The sequence below is a fragment of the Scyliorhinus torazame genome, chromosome 4, assembly GCF_047496885.1.
Source record: "Scyliorhinus torazame isolate Kashiwa2021f chromosome 4, sScyTor2.1, whole genome shotgun sequence".
Lineage (NCBI taxonomy): Eukaryota > Metazoa > Chordata > Chondrichthyes > Carcharhiniformes > Scyliorhinidae > Scyliorhinus > Scyliorhinus torazame.
Window position 1 is genome coordinate 335,982,994 of NC_092710.1, and position 23,197 is coordinate 336,006,190.

Below are 23,197 nucleotides of genomic sequence, written 5' to 3' on the forward strand. Positions count from 1 at the left end.
CTCCATCATCTCTCTCAATCCGAGCGGGGCTCCCAATCCCTGCACCAACTCCTCGTCCATCCTGGGGAACTCCAACCCATCCAGGAGCCGTCACATTCCCCCCCCCACCACCAACCCCGTCGAGGGCTCCGACTCATACAATCTTCTGTAAAAATCCTCAAACACTCCATTCACCCCCTTCCCGTCTCGTCCTTTACTACACCAATCTCCTTCGCCGCCTCCTGCTTCCTCAGCCGGTGGGCCAGCATCCTATCCGCCTTCTCCCCATACTCATATACCCTCTGGAGCTGCCCCACTGCCTTCCCCATGGACACTAATCCAAACTCCACCTGGAGCCTCTGTCTCTCCCTCAACAGCCCCGCCTCCGGGGCCTCTGAATACCTCATGTCCACCCTCAGAATCTCTTCCACCAGCCTTGCCATCTCTGCCCATTCCGCCTTTTCCCTATGCGCCCAAATTGAAATAAACTCCCCCCAACCACTGTCTTGAGTGTCTCCCACTGTGTTGTGGCTGTGTCCTCCCGCCTTGTCATTCAGCTCCACCCCCCCCCCCCCCCCCCCCCCCCACCGAATGGCAGCTCTCACCCACCGCACACCTCCTCACTGTTGCTTCACGTCTCCAAGGTCCCAGGTTCGATTCCCCGCTGGGTCACTGTCTGTGCGGAGTCTGCACGTTCTCCCCGTGTCTGCGTGGGTTTCCTCCAGGTGCTCCGGTTTCCTCCCACAATCCAAAAACGTGCAGGTTAGGTGGATTGGCCATGATAAATTGTCCTTAGTGACCAAAAAGGTTAGGAGGTGTTGTTGGGTTACGGGAATAGGGTGGAAGTGAGGGTTTAAGTGGGTCGGTGCAGACTCGATGGGCCGAATGGCCTCCTTCTGCACTGTGTGTTCTATGTACAACATCCATCCTGATAACAGAATCAGAAAGAACAGCAGAGTGGTGCTGGTGAATAAGTGGGTGGCGTTCGAGATGGGGAGCATTGTGGCAGATTCGCGGGAGGGGAGGGGTTGGTTCGTGATGGTGAGCGGGAAGAACAAAGAACAAAGAACAAAGAAATGTACAGCACAGGAACAGGCCCTTCGGCCCTCCAAGCCTGTGCTGACCATGCTGCCCGACTAAACTACAACCTTCTACACTTCCTGGGTCCGTATCCCTCTATTCCCATCCTATTCATGTATTTGTCAAGATGCCCCTTAAATGTCACTATCGTCCCTGCTTCCACCACCTCCTCCGGTAGCGAGTTCCAGGCACCCACTACCCTCTGCGTAAAAAACTTGCCTCGTACATCTACTCTAAACCTTGCCCCTCTCACCTTAAACCTATGCCCCCTAGTAATTGACCCCTCTACCCTGGGGAAAAGCCTCTGACTATCCACTCTGTCTATGCCCCTCATAATTTTGTATACCTCTATCAGGTCTCCCCTCAACCTCCTTCGTTCCAGTGAGAACAAACCGAGTTTATTCAACCGCTCCTCATATCTAATGCCCTCCATACCAGGCAACATTCTGGTAAATCTCTTCTGCACCCTCTCTAAAGCCTCCACATCCTTCTGGTAGTGTGGCGACCAGAATTGAACACTATACTCCAAGTGTGGCCTAACTAAGGTTCTATTCAGCTGCAACATGACTTGCCAATTCTTATACTCAATGCCCCGGCCAATTAAGGCAAGCATGCCATATGCCTTCTTGACTACATTCTCCACCTGTGTTGCCCCTTTCAGTGACCTGTGGACCTGTACACCTAGATCTCTTTGACTTTCAATACTCTTGAGGGTTCTACCATTCACTGTATATTCCCTACCTGCATTAGACCTTCCAAAATGCATTACCTCACATTTGTCCGGATTAAACTCCATCTGCCATCTCTCCGCCCAAGTCTCCAGACAATCTAAATCCTGCTGTATCCTCCGACAGTCCTCATCGCTGTCCGCAATTCCACCAACCTTTGTGTCGTCTGCAAACTTACTAATCAGACCAGTTACATTTTCCTCCAAATCATTTATATATACTACAAACAACAAAGATCCCAGCACTGATCGCTGCGGAACACCACTAGTCACAGCCCTCCAATCAGAAAAGCATCCTTCCATTGCTACTCTCTGCCTTCTATGACCTAGCCAGTTCTGTATTCACCTTGCCAGCTCACCCCTGATCCTGTGTGACTTCACCTTTTGTACTAGTCTGCCATGAGGGACCTTGTCAAAGGCCTTACTGAAGTCCATATAGACAACATCCACTGCCCTACCTGCATCAATCATCTTTGTGACCTCGTCGAAAAACACTATCAAGTTAGTGAGACACGACCTCCTCTTCACAAAACCGTGCTGCCTCTCACTAATACGTCCATTTGCTTCCAAATGGGAGTAGATCCTGTCTCGAAGAATTCTCTCCAGTAATTTCCCTACCACTGACGTAAGGCTCACCGGCCTGTAGTTCCCTGGGTGTTTGGATGTTGGCTGCTGCATGTGTGGTGTTGCCTCCCTCAGTGTTCAAGCCCAGTGTCCAGGCATCATGGTCTGATTGGGATGATAGGCCCCACATGCTACATGGCCCGCCCACACGCGCGAATCCACTTGGGTTGTGTGAAGTGCTCACTTCGCCACAGTTCCCTATTACCAATAGCATTCCGCCGCACAGCCAAAGGCCTCGGCAGTTGATGGGGATTATGGGTAGTCAGTGGGACAGACGGGCAGGCCCAAGGGTTGCCACCGGAACGGGTACGCACCATCCAGGGGTTGGCATGGTGGTGCCGCGCGTGATTACCCTCCCGGTTGCCTCCCAGCGCCTGACCCCCCCCCCTCCCCAGCCGAGTGTCCCCCACCCCCTTCCAAGCCGCTGGAAAACGGGAGGCTGATGGCTCCCGTTAATTGTGTGCAAATAGCAGCCTGCGGTGATTCCCACCCTGTGACCTGCGTCCCCCTTGGCGGTCGTCTTCTGGAGCGATTGGGTCTGGGTGGGCCCGACTGCTGCTTGGGTGACCCAGGTGACGTGGTGCCACAATGCTCTGCCCGCTGCCCACAAGATGGACCAGGGACAGGAGGGGGAGTCCGAGATGATGCGGTGTTGCGGGACCTCCCCTGTGGGAGACACCGGTACGGGCACCAGCAACTCCTCCTCCCTCGGGGTGCCCGATGGTCCCTGAGCTACTCCATGGGACGGGGGTGCGAGCGAAGCTATCCCCGAGGCTCCCCCGCCGCCTGGCGCTGCCAGTTCTGGAGACCCGCTCTGGTCTCGACCAGGGTCTGCATGTTCGCAGCCATGGAGCACAGGGAGTGGACCATCTCTGTCTGGGACTGCGACAGATCACCCATTGACTGCACAGAAAATTACAGCACAGGAACAGGCCCTTCGGCCCTCCCAGCCTGCGCCGATCCAGATCCTTTATCTAAACCTGTCGCCTATTTTCCAAGGATCTACTTCCCTCTGTTCCCCACCCATTCATATATCTGTCTAGATGTATCTTAAATGATGCTATTGTGCCCGCCTCTACCACCTCCGCTGGCAAAGCGTTCCAGGCACCCACCACCCTCTGCGCAAAAAACTTTCCACGCACATCTCCCTTAAACTTTCCCCCTCTCACCTTGAAATCGTGACCCCTTGAAATTGACACCCCCACTCTTCGAAAAAGCTTGTTGCTATCCACCCTGTCCATACCTCTCATAGGTTTGTAGACCTCAATCAGGTCCCCCCTCAACCTCCGTCTTTCCAACGAAAACAATCCCAATCTACTCAACCTTTCTTCATAGCTAGCACCCTCCATACCAGGCAACATCCTGGTGAACCTCCTCTGCACCCTCTCTAAAGCATCCACATCCTTCTGGTAATGTGGCGACCAGAACTGCACGCAGTATTCCAAATGTGGCCGAACCAAATTCCTATACAACTGTAACATGACCTGCCGACTCTTGTACTCAATACCCCGTCCGATGAAGACAAGCATGCTGTATGCCTTCTTGACCACTCTATCGACCTGCATTGCCACCTTCAGGGTACAATGGACCTGAACTCCCAGATCTCTCTGTACATCAATTTTCCCCAGGACTCTTCCATTGACCGTATAGTCCGCTCTTGAATTAGATCTTCCAAAATGCATCACCTCGCATTTGCCTGGATTGAACTCCATCTGCCATTTCTCTTCCCAACTCTCCAGTCTATCCCAATACCAGGTCCAGTATGGCCCCTTCCCGAGTTGGACTATTTACACACTGCTCTAAAAAACTCTCCTGGATGCTCCTTACAAATTCTGCTCCATCTTCGGGAGTGAGAGCTGGGACCTTAGAATCAGCGCGGGAATTTTGAAAAAGCGCGGGGGCTGCGAGGCAGAGGGGACCATTTAAAAGGTCGCTGTCTGTGGTGAGGTGAGTACAGATTAACTTACTTACCTTGCAGGTCAGCTGTTGAGTTCGGGAGTGAGAGCTGGGACCTTAGAATCAGCGCGGGAATTTTGAAAAAGCGCAGATTAACAACTTGCTTACCTTGCAGGCCAAGTCGATTTCAGCAGGAGCGGAGCAGGCTAGTCCATTTCAGTGGGGGCAGTGCGGAAGTGATTTCTGGGAGGTAGGTTTCTCCTTTAAATAAATTTAAAAAAAAATTCTAGTGTTTAAGGTGGGAACAGGAAGTCGACCCGCGGACTTCTGGGAAGACCCTCACCAATAAATTCTGGTGGAGAGGAAACCCGAGACACTACACGTGTAGTGTCTCCCACCCGCCCTCCTCCTCTAACCTAATAATAAAACCCTTTGGTGTGAGGTAAGTACCATATTTTATTATTGTTATTAATAATTTTTTTTTTTAATATATAAAAAATTTTTTTTAGTTGTTAGCCAGATCTTGGTAGAAAGTTAGAGGAATGGCAGGGAAGGGAGTGCAATGTTCCTCCTGCAGGATGTTTGAGGTGAGGGATGCCGTTAGTGTCCCTGCTGATTTTACCTGCAGGAAGTGCTGCCATCTCCAGCTCCTCCAAGACCGAGTTAGGGAACTGGAGCTGGAGTTGGAAGAACTTCGGATCATTCGGGAGGCAGAGGGGGTCATAGATAGCAGCTTCAGGGAATTAGTTACACCAAAGATTGGAGATAGATGGGTAACTGTAAGAGGGACGGGGAAAAAACAGTCAGTGCAGGGATCCCCTGCGGTCGTTCCCCTGAGAAACAAGTATACCGCTTTGGATACTTGTGGGGGGGACGACTTACCAGGGGTAAGCCATGGGGTACAGACCTCTGGCACAGAGTCTGTCCCTGTTGCTCAGAAGGGAAGGGGGGAGAGGAGCAGAGCATTAGTAATTGGGGCTCTATAGTCAGGGGCACAGATAGGAGATTTTGTGGGAGCGTGAGAGACTCACGTTTGGTATGTTGCCTCCCAGGTGCAAGGGTACGTGATGTCTCGGATCGTGTTTTCCGGGTCCTTAAGGGGGAGGGGGAGCAGCCCCAAGTCGTGGTCCACATTGGCACTAACGAGATAGGTAGGAAAGGGGATAAGGATGTCAGGCAGGCTTTCAGGGAGCTAGGATGGAAGCTCAGAACTAGAACAAACAGAGTTGTTATCTCTGGGTTGTTGCCCGTGCCACGTGATAGTGAGATGAGGAATAGGGAGAGAGAGCAATTAAACACGTGGCTACAGGGATAGTGCAGGCGGGAGGGATTCAGATTTCTGGATAACTGGGGTGCTTTCTGGGGAAGGTGGGACCTCTACAGACAGGATGGTCTACATCTGAACCTGCGGGGCACAAATATCCTGGGGGGGGAGATTTGTTAGTGCTCTTTGGGGGGGTTTAAACTAATGCAGCAGGGGCATGGGAACCTGGATTGTAGTTTTAGGGTAAGGGAGAATGAGAGTATAGAGGTCAGGAGCTCAGATTTGACGTCGCAGGAGGGGGCCAGTGTTCAGGTAGGTGGTTTGAAGTGTGTCTACTTCAATGCCAGGAGTATACGAAATAAGGTAGGGGAACTGGCAGCATGGGTTGGTACCTGGGACTTCGATGTTGTGGCCATTTCGGAGACGTGGATAGAGCAGGGACAGGAATGGATGTTGCAGGTTCCGGGGTTTAGGTGTTTTAGTAAGCTCAGAGAAGGAGGCAAAAGAGGGGGAGGTGTGGCGCTGCTAGTCAAGAGCAGTATTACGATGGCGGAGAGGATGCTAGATGGGGACTCATCTTCTGAGGTAGTATGGGCTGAGGTTAGAAACAGGAAAGGAGAGGTCACCCTGTTGGGAGTTTTCTATAGGCCTCCAAATAGTTCTAGGGATGTAGAGGAAAGGATGGCGAGGATGATCCTGGATAAGAGCGAAAGTAATAGGGTAGTTATTATGGGAGACTTTAACTTTCCAAGTATTGACTGGAAAAGATATAGTTCGAGTACATTAGATGGGTCGTTTTTTGTTCAGTGTGTGCAGGAGGGTTTCCTGACACAGTTTGTTGACAGGCCAACAAGAGGCGAGGCCACATTGGATTTGGTTTTGGGTAATGAACCAGGCCAGGTGTTGGATTTGAAGGTAGGTGAGCACTTTGGGGACAGTGACCACAATTCGGTGACGTTTACGTTAAGAATGGAAAGGGATAAGTATACACCGCAGGGCAAGAGTTATAGCTGGGGGAAGGGAAATTATGATGCCATTAGACGTGACTTGGGGGGGATAAGGTGGAGAAGTAGGCTGCAAGTTTTGGACACACTAGATAAGTGGAGCTTGTTCAAGGATCAGCTACTGCGTGTTCTTGATAAGTATGTACCGGTCAGGCAGGGAGGAAGGTGCCGAGCGAGGGAACCGTGGTTTACCAAAGAAGTGGAATCTCTTGTTAAGAGGAAGAAGGAGGCCTATGTGAAGATGAGGTGTGAAGTTTCAGTTGGGGCGATGGATAGTTACAAGGTAGCGAGGAAGGATCTAAAGAGAGAGCTAAGACGAGCAAGGAGGGGACATGAGAAGTATTTGGCAGGAAGGATCAAGGAAAACCCAAAAGCTTTCTATAGGTATGTCAGGAATAAGCGAATGACTAGGGACAGAGTAGGACCAGTCAAGGACAGGGATGGGAAGTTGTGTGTAGAGTCTGAAGAGATAGGCGAGATACTAAATGAATATTTTTCGTCAGTATTCACTCAGGAAAAAGATAATGTTGTGGAGGAGAATGCTGAGCTCCAGGTAAATAGATTAGATGGCATTGAGGTAAGTAGGGAAGAGGTGTTGGCAATTCTGGACAGGCTGAAAATAGATAAGTCCCCGGGACCTGATGGGATTTATCCTAGGATTCTCTGGGAGGCCAGGGAAGAGATTGCTGGACCATTGGCTTTGATTTTTATATCATCATTGGATACAGGAATAGTGCCAGAGGACTGGAGGATAGCAAATGTGGTCCCTTTGTTCAAAAAGGGGAGCAGAGACAACCCCGGCAACTATAGACCGGTGAGCCTCACGTCTGTAGTGGGTAAAGTCTTGGAGGGGATTATAAGAGACAAGATTTATAATCATCTAGATAGGAATAATATGATCAGGGATAGTCAGCATGGCTTTGTGAAGGGTAGGCCATGCCTCACAAACCTTATCGAGTTCTTTGAGAAGGTGACTGAACAGGTAGACGAGGGTAGAGCAGTTGATGTGGTGTATATGGATTTCAGCAAAGCGTTTGATAAGGTTCCCCACGGTAGGCTATTGCAGAAAATACGGAGGCTGGGGATTGAGGGTGATTTAGAGATGTGGATCAGAAATTGGCTAGCTGAAAGAAGACAGAGGGTGGTGGTTGATGGGAAATGTTCAGAATGGAGTTCTGTCACAAGTGGAGTACCACAAGGATCTGTTCTGGGGCCGTTGCTGTTTGTCATTTTTATCAATGACCTAGAGGAAGGCGCAGAAGGGTGGGTGAGTAAATTTGCAGACGATACTAAAGTCGGTGGTGTTGTCGATAGTGTGGAAGGAAGTAGCAGGTTACAGAGGGATATAGATAAGCTGCAGTGCTGGGCTGAGAGGTGGCAAATGGAGTTTAATGTAGAGAAGTGTGAGGTGATTCACTTTGGAAGGAAAAACAGGAATGTGGAATATTTGGCTAATGGAAAAGTTCTTGAAAGTGTGGATGAGCAGAGGGATCTAGGTGTCCATGTACATATATCCCTGAAAGTTGCCAGCCAGGTTGATAGGGTGGTGAAGAAGGCCTATGGAGTGTTGGCCTTTATTGGTAGAGGGATTGAGTTCCGGAGTCAGGAGGTCATGTTGCAGCTGTACAGAACTCTGGTACGGCCGCATTTGGAGTATTGCGTACAGTTCTGGTCACCGCATTATAGGAAGGACGTGGAGGCTTTGGAACGGGTGCAGAGGAGATTTACCAGGATGTTGCCTGGTATGGAGGGAAAATCTTATGAGGAAAGGCTGATGGACTTGAGGTTGTTTTCGTTGGAGAGAAGAAGGTTAAGAGGAGACTTAATAGAGGCATACAAAATGATCAGAGGGTTAGATAGGGTGGACAGTGAGAGCCTTCTCCCGCGGATGGAAATGGCTAGCACGAGGGGACATAGCCTTAAACTGAGGGGTAATAGATATAGGACAGAGGTCAGGGGTAGGTTCTTTACGCAAAGAGTAGTGAGGCCGTGGAATGCCCTACCTGCTACAGTAGTGAACTCGCCAACATTGAGGGCATTTAAAAGTTTATTGGATAAACATATGGATGATAATGGTATAGTGTAGGTTAGATGGTTTTTGTTTCGGTGCAACATCGTGGGCCGAAGGGCCTGTACTGCGCTGTATTGTTCTATGTTCTATGTTCTATCTACGCCTCCAACACTACATGAGTCCCATTCAATGTTGGGGAAGTTAAAATCCCCCATCACAACCACCCTATTGCTCCTACATTTTTCTATAATCTGTCTATATATTTGTACCTCTACTCACGCTCGCTTTGGGGAGGCCTGTAGTAAAGTTCCAACAATGTTACTGCACCCTTCCTATTTCTTAGCTCTACCCATATTGCCTCAGTGCTCGAATCCTCCATCGTGCCCTCCTTAAATCACAGCTGTGATATCATCTCTGACCAGTAATGCAACTCCTCCACCCTCTTTTACCTCCCTCTCTATCCCTCCTGAAGCATCTATACCCTGGGATATTTAGTTGCCAGTCTTGCCCTTCCCTCAACCAATTACCAATAGCATCATATTCCCAGGTACTAATCCAAGCCCTAAGTTCATCTGCCTTACCTGTTACACTTCTCGCATTAAAACAAATGCACCTCAGACCACCTGTCCCTTTGCATTCATCATCTCTTCCCTGTCTACTCTTCCCCTTAGTCACAATGAGTTTATTATCTAGTACCTTACTGGCTTTAGTTGCTGCCTCTTTACTGACCTCTAACTTCCTAATCTGGGGCGAAATTCTCCCGAAACGGCGCGATGTCCGCTGACTGGCGCCCAAAACGGCGCCAATCAGACGGGCATCGCGCCGCCCCAAAGGTACGGAATGCTCCGCATCTTTGGGGGCCGAGCCCCAACATTGAGGGGCTAGGCTGACGGCGGAGGAATTTCCGCCCCGCCAGCTGGCGGAAACGGCCTTTGTTGCCCCACCAGCTGGCCCGGAAATGACATCTCGGGGCGGCGCATGCGCGGGAGCGTCAGCGGCCGCTGAAAGTTTCCCGCGCATGCGCAGTGGAGGGAGTCTCTTCCGCCTCCGCCATGGTGGAGACCGTGGCGGAGGCGGAAGGGAAAGAGTGCCCCCACGGCACAGGCCCGCCCCCAGGACCCCGGAGCCCACCCACGCCGCCTTGTCCCGCCGTTCAAAAGATGGTTTAATCCACGCCGGCGGGACAGGCAATTTATCGGCGGGACCTCGGCCCATTCGGGCCGGAGAATCCAGCGGGGGGGCCCGCCAACCGGCGCGGCGCGATTCCCGCCCCCACCGAATATCCGGTACCGGAGACTTCGGCAACCGGCGGGGGCGGGATTCATGGCAGCCCCCGGCGATTCTCCAACCTGGCGGGGGGTCAGAGAAAGACGCTCCTGGTTCCCATCCCCTGCCACATTAGTTTAAAACCTCCCCAACAGTGTCAGCAAAAGCCCTAGGACATTGGTTCCAGGTCTGTGTCACATCAGCCAGTGACTGCGCCATCTCCCTCTGGGACTGGGCCACTTCCTCTGTGTCTGCCCCACATCAGCCAGCACCTGGGCATTGCCACAATCGTTCCCAGCCATGGCCCGCTGTGACTGGAGCGCCGCTGCAGTCTCCAGGTGGCTCTAGCACATGGCTGCATGTGAGGCGGCAACCCTGTCCTGGGCCTCGGCCACCACCTGCGCCAGTGACAGAATGTCCCAAGTCTTGGACACGCTGATCCATAGCCAAAACGCTCGCCTGCATCACTGCGGACGCCACCCGTGCGGTGTTGGCCTGGGTAGCACACATGGTTGGCACCGTGTCCTACACGCGATTGGATTCCTCCAACTGCACCTGCGGGTACTGGATGCTCGCCAACAATGCCGCATGTACCCCCTGGCTCTGTGACTGCATCTCCACAATAGATGCGCCTGACTGTTCCAGAAGCCCAAAACCCACCTGGGTGGTAGCTCGCTGCTGTGGTCGGCCTGCCCTCCGACCGTCCGCACCCCTCGGGAATTCCTACCTCCACCTGCTGTACTGGAGCATGTGTGTGGTGCGCACCAGAGAGTGCCCCAGGAGCCTAAAGTGCCCAACCGAGTGTCTCTGGGATTGGGGAGGGTGCTGGAGACAGCTGTGACGGAGACAGCTAACCTCCACCCCGACACCCACCTTTTCCTCTCGGCCACTGACCACGTCCAGAACCCTCTGCTCTGCCACAGTGAGTAAGCAAGTCCAGCGTTTCCCCCTCTAGTCTTCTCCCGCTCCCGGCGGTTATGGACGGCCTTCTTCTCCTGGTAGAGGTTAACGGAAATGAACAGTTAGACAGTTCGCGCTTGTAGCTCAGTGGGTGTGTAGCTGGTGGCCTCAGTGGGTAGGGCCATGGCGGCCGGTATGGGTGGGGCAGGGTGGGGGTTCGGCCGCCCATGGGTGGGGGGAGGTGGGCTTACGGGTATGTGAGAGAGGGGTTGGTGCCAAGGGCACAGTACTGCCTACTCACCCATGGCCGCCCTGAGGAGGCCGGGCAGTTTTTTCACACTTGCTGGCTGGTCTGGATGGTGTTATCCACAGCGCTGCCCACCTCTGCCACCTGTACCCAGGTACGATGAACGGCGGTGGCTGGCAGCCTCATTCCGGGCCGGGGTACAGGGTCATTCTCCTCTCCTCCACGGCATCCAAGTGGGTCTCCAGTTCAGCGTTAATAAATCTCGGAGCCGCTCTCCTCTCAGCTATCTTGTTGGCTGGGATGGTGTGTGTGGGGGGGGAGTGTGTACATGTGGCTGCAGCTGGTCAGCCTCCTGAGTGTCAATGGCGAACCCGGAGAATACAGCGTTTCCCATTGGAATCGATTGTGTTCCGTGTGGAGTCGGTGCAGCCCCTCAACAGCAGCAGAATCGGCCCAGGTGCTGCGTCAATGTCTTAAAAGTCCACAAATTCTGTGTTGGCGTCAACAAGGAGTATCCAGGGCAACACAGTGGCGCAGTGGTTAGCACTGCTGCCTATGATGCTGAGGACCCGGGTTCGACGTCACAGCGCCAGGGTCCCAGGTTCAATTCCCTCTTCCACGCCGGCTGTCGTGGCGCCAATCCTGCCGGTGCCAGCCTAGCCCTTGATTCGCCCGCCGGCGTGAGTTGGCGCATGCGCGGGAGCGGCAGCATGTACTGGCATCATCCCAGCGCATGCGCAGGGGGGTTATTCTCCACGCCGGCCATGGCTGCCATGGGTGCCCCCCCCACCGGGGCCAGATCCCCCCGGTGGCCCGAAAAAACGGCGCAAAAGCTGCACCGATCCTCCGTCTGGTGGGGGGTTCGCAGACATTGATATGACCATCAATTCGCTCAAGGACGCGTGTCGGAGAAAAACAGTGGTTTTAATGAACTATTAACTTTGCCTGCCTGCGACTGGTACATACGGAAGACAGTCCCACAGGCCTACTACTCTGATACTCCTTCAAAGGGGCGGAGCCATGGGCTGAGCCCGTACATGCTCCAACATCTCCCCCTGTGGGTGAAGCCATACAATGGCCCACAGATAAAACCCACCGGGTTAATAACGTACAACATAACTGGTGAATTAACTGTATTTACATTCACCACAGGCATGCAACGGAGAGACCCCGGCTTTACTTGCAGATACAGCCGGAGCATTGTCGGGTCCTTGACGGCGGCCGACTTCGTCTGCGGCACGCAACATGGTGCCGGCGGCGTGCATACCCGGCCTGCCGAAAACTGTAATCAGCCTCGCCACCCCCGGAACACCCCCCACCAGTGGCCCCAGCCCCCGTCAAAGCCCCCCTTGCCCGTGGTACGTGCCGTGTACTCTGCGAGTAGGCCATGTTCGAGGGGGCGGAGCATCGCAAAAGCGGCACCGCCCCCGATTTTGGTGCAAGCGGGGATTCTCTGGCCGATTGTCAAACGCGATTTTGGCGTCGGCGGCTGGAGAATCCCGCCCAGGATATCCAATTTAATCGGCCTTAAAACTAGGCCCTGATTATATTACCACACAGCCCTATTGCACCTGACAATAATAATAATGCAATGAAGTTACTGTGAAAAGCCCCTAGTCGCCACACTCTGGCATCTGTTCGGGTACCCGGAGGGAGAATTCAGAATGTCCAATTCACATAACAGCACATCTTTCGGGACTTGTGTGAGGAAACCGGAGCACCCGGATGAAACCCACGCAGGCACGGGGAGAACATGCAGACTCCGCACAGACAGTAACCCAAGCCGGGAATCGAGCCTGGGTCCCTGGAGCTGTCAGGCAATAGTGTGTAGCCACCTAAAATGGCTGATTCCCGATTAATTTGGCCAAAACCCGATTTAAAATGGCTAACCGAAAAGGCTGATGGGAAAAGCAGCCAACAGGACACAAACGGACAGCTTCAGACAGAACAGCATATTCGGCTCTGGGGAAGTCGGTCCAGATCGATACCTAAGACTATTAGCAGCACATCAACCCAGACATCCGGGGCGGAATTCTCCCCCAACAGCGGGATGTCCGCCGACTGGCGCCAAAGACGGCGCCAATCAGACGGGCATCGCGCCGGCCCAAAGGTGTGGAATGCTCCGCATCTTTGGCGGCCTAGCCCCAACATTGAGGGGCTAGGCCGACGCCGGAGGGATTTCCGCCCCGCCAGCTGGTGGAAATGGCGTTTGTTTCCCCGCCAGCTGGCGCGGAAATGCGGCGCATGCGCGGGAGCGTCAGCGGCCGCTGTCAATTTCCCGGCGCATGCGCGGGAGCGTCAGCGGCCGCTGTCAGCTTCCCGCGCATGCGCAGTGGGGAGAGTCTCTTCCGCCTCCGCCATGGTGGAGGCCGTAGCGGAGGCGGAAGGGAAAGAGTGAGTGGGCCCCGATCGCGGGCCAGGCCACCGTGGGGGCACCCCCCGGGGTCAGATCGCCACGTGCCCCCCCCCAGGACCCCGGAGCCCGCCCACGCCGCCTGGTCCCGCCGGTAAATACCAGGTTTGATTTACGCCGGCGGGACAGGCAATTTCTGGGCGGGACTTCGGCCCATCCGGGCCGGAGAATCCAGCGGGGGGTCCCGCCAACCGGCGCGGCCGGATTCCCGCCCCCGCCCAATCTCCGGTACCGGAGACTTCGACGGGGGTGGGGGCGGGATTCACGGCGGCCAACGGCCATTCTCCGACCCGGCGGGGGGTCGGAGAATGACGCCCTTGCAGTTTAATCGGCTACCCCCGGGAACAATTGCAACATATTAGCAATTGAATACCGGGCCAGACCTGTCGGCGCCTGCAGTGGCCGAAACAAAGACAGGTGAACGACCACCCCCTGATCGGGGAATCGCCCCGTTATTGGATATATCGAACCCAGTGATTGGGAACAAGTCCAATCACTTGGGCCTCAGGGTCAAGGGCCGCCCTGAGAGGCGGGAAGCCCCTGGGCCCTATAAAGTGAGGGGCCAAGTTCAGATCTCGCTCTCTCTCCCTTCTTCTCCTGCTTGTAACCTTCGCAAGAACCATCGACCAGAAACCGTAAGTTTGACTCCAGCGATCGCTACCCGATAGAGACTCCTAGCCATTGACCTGTATCAGCCTTTGAATCCCGCGGGCCAGATCCGATTCGATAAGCCATTCTTTTCCCTGACCTGGTGGGCCATTCCCAAAAGTTAAGTATTGGCCAGTAGTGGTAGGTAGTAGTCTAGAAAGTAGGATAATTGTATAAGTATTTATTGCTGTATATAATAAATGACTGTTGATTTCAATCTTACTAAGCGGTGTGCTGACTTATTAATCATAACTCGAGCTTGAACCGCGTGGCGGTATCAGAAAGATACCTGGCAACTCGTGAGCAAAGGTGACAGAATTAGAGCTAATAAACTAAGGCTAATAAGAGCAACAAGTGCTAACCACAGTGTTACCGTGTTACCGTGCCGCCATGCGGGTCCTGTTACAGATAAGTAGAATATCCTGGATGCTGAAAATGCTGAAACTGGTCTGAGGGCGTTTGTGAAGAGAGACACGAGTTAATGATTCAGCTCTACGTGACCTTTTATCAGCCTGAATAGGGAATAGAATGGGAGGGGCATGAAGGACATTCTGTGCGCACCATGTGTCTCGCCCCTCCCCATTCCCAGTCTTCCTGTCTGTCCAGTGTGGCACAGGGAAAATCCAGCTGAGATTTAAGTGGCAGGCGCTTTGTCAATGTCTGTGCGGAGTCGGCACGCTCTCCCCGTGTCTGCGTGGGTTTCCTCCGGGAGCTCCAGTTTCCTCCCACGAGTCTCGAAAGACGAGCTGTTAGGTGAATTGGACATTCTGAATTCTCCCTCAGTGTGAACAGGCGCCGGAATGTGGCGACTAGGGGCTTTTCACAGTAACTTCATTGCAGTGATAATGTAAGCCTATTTGTGACAATAAAGATTATTATTATCCCTGGTGGTGTTTCCATATAAGGTAACAGTAGATACGCTGGCTGGCGAAACGTCTGGCTCGATCTGGGCTATGGACAACACGGGTGGGATTCTCCGACCCCCCGCCGGGTCTGAGAATCGCCGGGGGGGGGGGCGGTGTGAATCCCGCCCCGCCGCCCCAACGCTTGCTGCCAAATTCTCTGGCGCCAGGGTTTTGGCGGGGGCGGGAATGACGCGATGCTGGTCGGCGGTCGCTGACAGCGGCCCCCCCCCCCCCCCGGCGATCCTCCGCCCCGCGATGGGCCGAGCGGCTGCCCGTTTCCGGCCGGTCCCGCCGGCGTAAATCAAACCAGGTCCGTACCGGCGGGACCTGGCTCTACGGGCGGCCTGCAGAGTCCTCGGGGGGGGGGGGGGGGGGGGTGTGGGGGGGGTCTGGCCCCAAGGGGTGCCCGCACGGTGGCCTGGCCCGCGATCAGGGCCCACCGATCTGTGGACGGGCCTGCGCCGTGGGGGCACACTTACCCTCTGCTGTCAACCTCCGCCATGGCCGGCGCGGAGAAGAACCCCCCTGCGCATGCGCCAACTCGTGCCGGCTGGGGGAGGCCCTTCGGCGCCGTTTGGCGCGGTGCCAAGCCCCCTCCATGCCGGCTGGCATGGCGCCAACCCTGCCGGCGCCAGCCTAGACCTTGAAGGTGTGAAGGATTCCTTGCGGGCGGCCCGACGACGGAGTGGTTCACGCCACTCCTCGGCTCGGGACGTCCCGGTCCGCCGGGTAGGGGAGAAACCCGCCCCACATCTGTGCATCTCATAGAATCATAGAATTTACAGCAGAAGGAGACCATTCGGCCCACGATGCTCTCCTACTGGGTCTCAGTAGAATGTGATGATCTTTGATGTGTGTTTGAATGGGCCAGGCCCAGACATGTTCTGCCAGCCTGTCTGTGTATTTGACTTTGGTCAAGTCTGAATTCCAACAGCCTTCCTGAGATTTGACTGCAGTGTGATTTTAAAATGCCCAGTTCTTTAATGTAGGGGCCGGACGCTCCGATTTGAAGACTAAGTGCTGACGCTGGCGTGGGAACAGTGGCGTTTTACGCCCGTAAAAACGTCGCAAAAGCTGCAGCGACCCTCGGTCTGGTGGAGGATTAGCAGTATTGCAGCGGAGAGACCCCGGCGTTACCTGCGGCTACGGCTGGAGCATTGTCGGGTCCATAACCGCACATGTGCATGACGTTTCGTCAGAGGCTTTGAGAGGGATTATGAAACTTTTGTTCCATTGTCAAGCCACTCCCTGCCCCAGTGGCAGCAGCCATTTGACAACTTTGAGGTAAACAGTAATTTCAGGTAACACCAGGTAATGTTACCGGAAACTGGTTGTCAATGAGTGCGGGGGTGGACAGCAGGAAAGTGCAACAGCAAAGTGCTGGGTGTTTGGACTTTAGACACCGAGATAAGAAGATCGATAAAGACAGACAGGCAGGTAGGTAGATGCTAGTTTCTTGGATTTCCACAGAGAGAAAGATGCAGAGAGGCAGGAGACGGTAGAGGAAATTCATCCTTAATTTCAATCTATTCGGCTCTCTCAGTTAATGTCAGAGGGTCGGGTTACGTGAGTGCTCCTCCAGCGAAGGAGGGGGCTGAGTACAGGCTGTATTCATTGACTCTGCTTTATTTCCAGGTGTGCGATTGCCCGAGAGATGGATAGACGACAGTCTCTGCCTCAGAGGATAGATAGGCGCCAGCAAAATTCAGCCACGAGGGAGGGTAGCCTGTCTAACCCCAGGAGGCACAATGGTCAGGACTACAGCTCGTTGCTCAAGACCTGTCTGCACACAGGCTGCTTTTTTGAGGACCCCGAATTCCCAGCAGACTGGTCATCGATAGGCAAATGTGACGTAACTGTAATGGAATGGAGAAGACCACATGTGAGTACGGAATCGGGGCTGGACTACTGACCAGACCCTCCTCTAACTATTGATCTCTGTCCAGACCCTCCTCTAACTATTGATCTCTGTCCAGACCCTCCTCTAACTATTGATCACTGTCCAGACCCTCCTCTAACTATTGATCTCTGTCCAGACCCTCCTCTAACTATTGATCTCTGTCCAGACCCTCCTCTAACTATTGATCACTGTCCAGACTCTCCTCTAACTATTGATCTCTGTCCAGACCCTCCTCTAACTATTGATCTCTGTCCAGACCCTCCTCTAACTATTGATCTCTGTCCAGACCCTCCTCTAACTATTGATCACTGTCCAGACCCTCCTCTAACTATTGATCTCTGTCCAGACCCTCCTCTAACTATTGATCTCTGTCCAGACCCTCCTCTAACTATTGATCTCTGTCCAGACCCTCCTCTAACTATTGATCTCTGTCCAGACTCTCCTCTAACTATTGGTGACTCTGGGCGAGATTCTCCGTTACGGTGACTCTGGGCGAGATTCTCCGTTACGGTGACTCTGGGCGAGATTCTCCGTTACGGTGACTCTGGGCGAGATTCTCCGTCACGGTGACTGTGGACGAGATTCTCCGTTACGGTGACTCTGGGCGAGATTCTCCGTTACGGTGACTCTGGACGAGATTCTCCGTGACAGTGACTCTGGGCGAGATTCTCCTTTACGGTGACTGTGGACGGGATTCTCCGTTACGGTGACTCTGGGCGAGATTCTCCGTCACGGTGACTCTGGGCGAGATTCTCCGTTACGGTGACTCTGGGCGAGATTCTCCGTTACGCTGACTCTGGGCGGGATTCTCCGTTACGGTGACTCTGGACGAGATTCTCCGTTACGGTGACTCTGGGCGAGATTCTCCGTTACGGTGACTCTGGACGAGATTCTCCGTTACGGTGACTCTGGGCGAGATTCTCCGTTACGCTGACTCTGGGCGAGATTCTCCGTTACGGTGACTCTGAGCGAGATTCTCCGTTACGGTGACTCTGAGCGAGATTCTCCGTTACGCTGACTCTGGGCGAGATTCTCCGTTACGGTGACTCTGTGCGAGATTCTCCGTTACGGTGACTCTGGGCGGGATTCTCCGTTACGGTGACTCTGGGCGAGATTCTCTGTTACGGTGACTCTGGGCGAGATTCTCCGTTACGGTGACTCTGGGCGAGATTCTCCGTTACGGTGACTCTGGGCGAGATTCTCCGTCACGGTGACTGTGGACGGGATTCTCCGTTACGGTGACTCTGGGCGAGATTCTCCGTTACGGTGACTCTGGACGAGATTCTCCGTGACGGTGACTCTGGGCGAGATTCTCCGTTACGGTGACTGTGGACGGGATTCTCCGTTACGTTGACTCTGGGCGAGATTCTCCGTCACGGTGACTCTGGGCGAGATTCTCCGTTACGGTGACTCTGGGCGAGATTCTCCGTTACGCTGACTCTGGGCGGGATTCTCCGTTACGGTGACTCTGGACGAGATTCTCCGTTACGGTGACTCTGGGCGAGATTCTCCGTTACGGTGACTCTGGACGAGATTCTCCGTTACGGTGACTCTGGGCGAGATTCTCCGTTACGCTGACTCTGGGCGAGATTCTCCGTTACGGTGACTCTGAGCGAGATTCTCCGTTACGGTGACTCTGAGCGAGATTCTCCGTTACGCTGACTCTGGGCGAGATTCTCCGTTACGGTGACTCTGGGCGAGATTCTCCGTTACCGTGTCTCTGGGCGAGATTCTCCGTGACGGTGACTCTGAGCGAGATTCTCCGTTGCGGTGACTCTGGGCGAGATTCTCCGTTACGGTGACTCTGGGCGAGATTCTCCGTTACGGTGACTCTGGGCGAGATTCTCCGTCACGGTGACTCTGGGCGAGATTCTCCGTTACGGTGACTCTGGGCGAGATTCTCCGTTACGGTGACTCTGGACGAGATTCTGCGTTACGGGGACTCTGGGCGAGATTCTCCGTCACGGTGACTCTGGGCGAGATTCTCCGTTACGGTGACTCTGGGCGAGATTCTCCGTTACGCTGACTCTGGGCGGGATTCTCCGTTACGGTGACTCTGGACGAGATTCTCCATTACGGTGACTCTGGGCGAGATTCTCCGTTACGGTGACTCTGGACGAGATTCTCCGTTACGGTGACTCTGGGCGAGATTCTCCGTTACGCTGACTCTGGGCGAGATTCTCCGTTACGGTGACTCTGAGCGAGATTCTCCGTTACGGTGACTCTGAGCGAGATTCTCCGTTACGCTGACTCTGGGCGAGATTCTCCGTTACGGTGACTCTGTGCGAGATTCTCCGTTACGGTGACTCTGGGCGGGATTCTCCGTTACGGTGACTCTGGGCGAGATTCTCCGTTACGGTGACTCTGGGCGAGATTCTCCGTTACGGTGACTCTGGGCGAGATTCTCCGTTACGGTGACTCTGGGCGAGATTCTCCGTCACGGTGACTCTGACCGAGATTCTCCGTTACGCTGACTCTGGGCGAGATTCTCCGTTACGGTGACTCTGGAAGAGATTCTCCGTGACGGTGACTCTGGGCGAGATTCTCCGTTACGGTGACTGTGGACGGGATTCTCCGTTACGGTGACTCTGGGCGAGATTCTCCGTCACGGTGACTCTGGGCGAGATTCTCCGTTACGGTGACTCTGGGCGAGATTCTCCGTTACGCTGACTCTGGGCGGGATTCTCCGTTACGGTGACTCTGGACGAGATTCTCCGTTACGGTGACTCTGGGCGAGATTCTCCGTTACGGTGACTCTGGACGAGATTCTCCGTTACGGTGACTCTGGGCGAGATTCTCCGTTACGCTGACTCTGGGCGAGATTCTCCGTTACGGTGACTCTGAGCGAGATTCTCCGTTACGCTGACTCTGGGCGAGATTCTCCGTTACGGTGACTCTGTGCGAGATTCTCCGTTACGGTGACTCTGGGCGGGATTCTCCGTTACGGTGACTCTGGGCGAGATTCTCCGTTACGGTGACTCTGGGCGAGATTCTCCGTTACGGTGACTCTGGGCGAGATTCTCCGTTACGGTGACTCTGGGCGAGATTCTCCGTCACGGTGACTGTGGACGGGATTCTCCGTTACGGTGACTCTGGGCGAGATTCTCCGTTACGGTGACTCTGGACGAGATTCTCCGTGACGGTGACTCTGGGCGAGATTCTCCGTTACGGTGACTGTGGACGGGATTCTCCGTTACGGTGACTCTGGGCGAGATTCTCCGTCACGGTGACTCTGGGCGAGATTCTCCGTTACGGTGACTCTGGGCGAGATTCTCCGTTACGCTGACTCTGGGCGGGATTCTCCGTTACGGTGACTCTGGACGAGATTCTCCGTTACGGTGACTCTGGGCGAGATTCTCCGTTACGGTGACTCTGGACGAGATTCTCCGTTACGGTGACTCTGGGCGAGATTCTCCGTTACGCTGACTCTGGGCGAGATTCTCCGTTACGGTGACTCTGAGCGAGATTCTCCGTTACGGTGACTCTGAGCGAGATTCTCCGTTACGCTGACTCTGGGCGAGATTCTCCGTTATGGTGACTCTGGGCGAGATTCTCCGTCACGGTGACTCTGGGCGAGATTCTCCGTTACGGTGACTCTGGGCGAGATTCTCCGTTACGGTGACTCTGGACGAGATTCTGCGTTACGGTGACTCTGGGCGAGATTCTCCGTTACGGTGACTGTGGACGGGATTCTCCGTTACGGTGACTCTGGGCGAGATTCTCCGTCACGGTGACTCTGGGCGAGATTCTCCGTTACGGTGACTCTGGGCGAGATTCTCCGTTACGCTGACTCTGGGCGGGATTCTCCGTTACGGTGACTCTGGACGAGATTCTCCATTACGGTGACTCTGGGCGAGATTCTCCGTTACGGTGACTCTGGACGAGATTCTCCGTTACGGTGACTCTGGGCGAGATTCTCCGTTACGCTGACTCTGGGCGAGATTCTCCGTTACGGTGACTCTGAGCGAGATTCTCCGTTACGGTGACTCTGAGCGAGATTCTCCGTTACGCTGACTCTGGGCGAGATTCTCCGTTACGGTGACTCTGGGCGAGATTCTCCGTTACGGTGACTCTGGGCGGGATTCTCCGTTACGGTGACTCTGGGCGAGATTCTCCGTTACGGTGACTCTGGGCGAGATTCTCCGTTACGGTGACTCTGGGCGAGATTCTCCGTTACGGTGACTCTGGGCGAGATTCTCCGTCACGGTGACTCTGGGCGAGATTCTCCGTTACGCTGACTCTGGGCGAGATTCTCCGTTACGGTGACTCTGGACGAGATTCTCCGTGACGGTGACTCTGGGCGAGATTCTCCGTTACGGTGACTGTGGACGGGATTCTCCGTTACGGTGACTCTGGGCGAGATTCTCCGTCACGGTGACTCTGGGCGAGATTCTCCGTTACGGTGACTCTGGGCGAGATTCTCCGTTACGCTGACTCTGGGCGGGATTCTCCGTTACGGTGACTCTGGACGAGATTCTCCGTTACCGTGTCTCTGGGCGAGATTCTCCGTTACGGTGACTCTGGGCGAGATTCTCCGTTACGCTGACTCTGAGCGAGATTCTCCGTTGCGGTGACTCTGGGCGAGATTCTCCGTTACGGTGACTCTGGGCGAGATTCTCCGTTACGGTGACTCTGGGCGAGATTCTCCGTTACGCTGACTCTGGGCGAGATTCTCCGTTACGGTGACTCTGGGCGAGATTCTCCGTTACGGTGACTCTGGACGAGATTCTCCGTTACGGTGACTCTGGGCGAGATTATCCTCACTGTGACTCTGTGCGAGATTCTCCGTCACGGTGACTCTGGGCGAGATTCTCCGTTATGGTGACTCAGGACGAGGGGCGAAATTCTCCCCCAACGGCGCGATGTCCGCCGACTGGAATGCTCCGAATCTTTGGCGGCCTAGCCCCAACATTGAGGGGCTAGGCCGACGCCGGAGGGATTTGCGCCCCGCCAGCTGGCGGAAATGGCGTTTGTTGCCCCGCCAGCTGGCGCGGAAATGCGGCGCTTGCGTGGGAGCGTCACCGGCCGCTGTCAGTTTCCCGGCGCATGCGCGGTGGGGAGAGTCTCTTCCGCCTCCGCCATGTTGGAGGCCGTAGCGGAGGCGGAAGGGAAAGAGTGCCCCCACGGCACAGGCCCGCCCGGGGATTGGTGGGCACTGATCGCGGGCCAGGCCACCGTGGGTCACCCCCCGGGGTCAGATCGCCCCGTGCCCCCCCCAGGACCCCGGAGCCTGCCCACGCCGCCTGGTCCCACCGGTAAATACCAGGTTTGATTTACGCCGGCGGGACAGGCAATTTCTGGGCTGGGCTTTGGCCCATCCGGGCCGGAGAATCCAGCGGGGGGTCCCGCGAACCGGCGTGGCCCTATTCCCGCCCCAGCACAATCTCCGTACCGGAGACTTCGGCGGGGGCGGGGGTGGGATTCACGGCGGCCAACGGCCATTCTCCAACCCGGCGGGGGGTCGGAGAATGACGCCCGAGATTCTCTGTTCCAGTGACTCTGGGCGAGATTCTCCGTCACGGTGACTCTGGGCGAGATTCTCCGTTACGCTGGGCGAGATTCTCCGATACGGTGACTCTGGGCGAGATTCTCCGTAACGCTGACTCTGGGCGGGATTCTCCGTTACGGTGACTCTGGACGAGATTCTCCGTTACGGTGACTCTGGGCGAGATTCTCCGTTACGGTGACTCTGGACGAGATTCTCCGTTACGGTGACTCTGGGCGAGATTCTCCGTTACGCTGACTCTGGGCGAGATTCTCCGTTACGGTGACTCTGGGCGAGATTCTCCGTTACGGTGACTCTGAGCGAGATTCTCCGTTACGCTGACTCTGGGCGAGATTCTCCATTACGGTGACTCTGGGCGAGATTCTCCGTTACCGTGTCTCTGGGCGAGATTCTCCGTGACGGTGACTCTGAGCGAGATTCTCCGTTGCGGTGACTCTGGGCGAGATTCTCCGTTACGGTGACTCTGGGCGAGATTCTCCGTTACGGTGACTCTGGGCGAGATTCTCCGTCACGGTGACTCTGGGCGAGATTCTCCGTTACGGTGACTCTGGGCGAGATTCTCCGTTACGGTGACTCTGGACGAGATTCTGCGTTACGGTGACTCTGGGCGAGATTCTCCGTTACGGTGACTGTGGACGGGATTCTCCGTTACGGTGACTCTGGGCGAGATTCTCCGTCACGGTGACTCTGGGCGAGATTCTCCGTTACGGTGACTCTGGGCGAGATTCTCCGTTACGCTGACTCTGGGCGGGATTCTCCGTTACGGTGACTCTGGACGAGATTCTCCATTACGGTGACTCTGGGCGAGATTCTCCGTTACGGTGACT

General features: G+C 54.8%; 1 protein-coding gene across 1 annotated transcript in view; it reads left to right on the forward strand.

The window, feature by feature from the left end:
- The first annotated feature begins 16,106 nt into the window (after window positions 1–16,106).
- The window catches only part of LOC140411161 (calpain-14-like), a 506,371-nt gene continuing 499,280 nt past the window's right edge, over window positions 16,107–23,197 (forward strand). Inside the window, exons 1-2 of the mRNA XM_072500239.1 lie at window positions 16,107–16,248; window positions 16,600–16,846. Coding sequence (XP_072356340.1) covers window positions 16,181–16,248; window positions 16,600–16,846 — 315 coding nt within the window. The 5' untranslated portion in view covers window positions 16,107–16,180. The remainder of the gene's footprint in view (window positions 16,249–16,599; window positions 16,847–23,197) is intronic.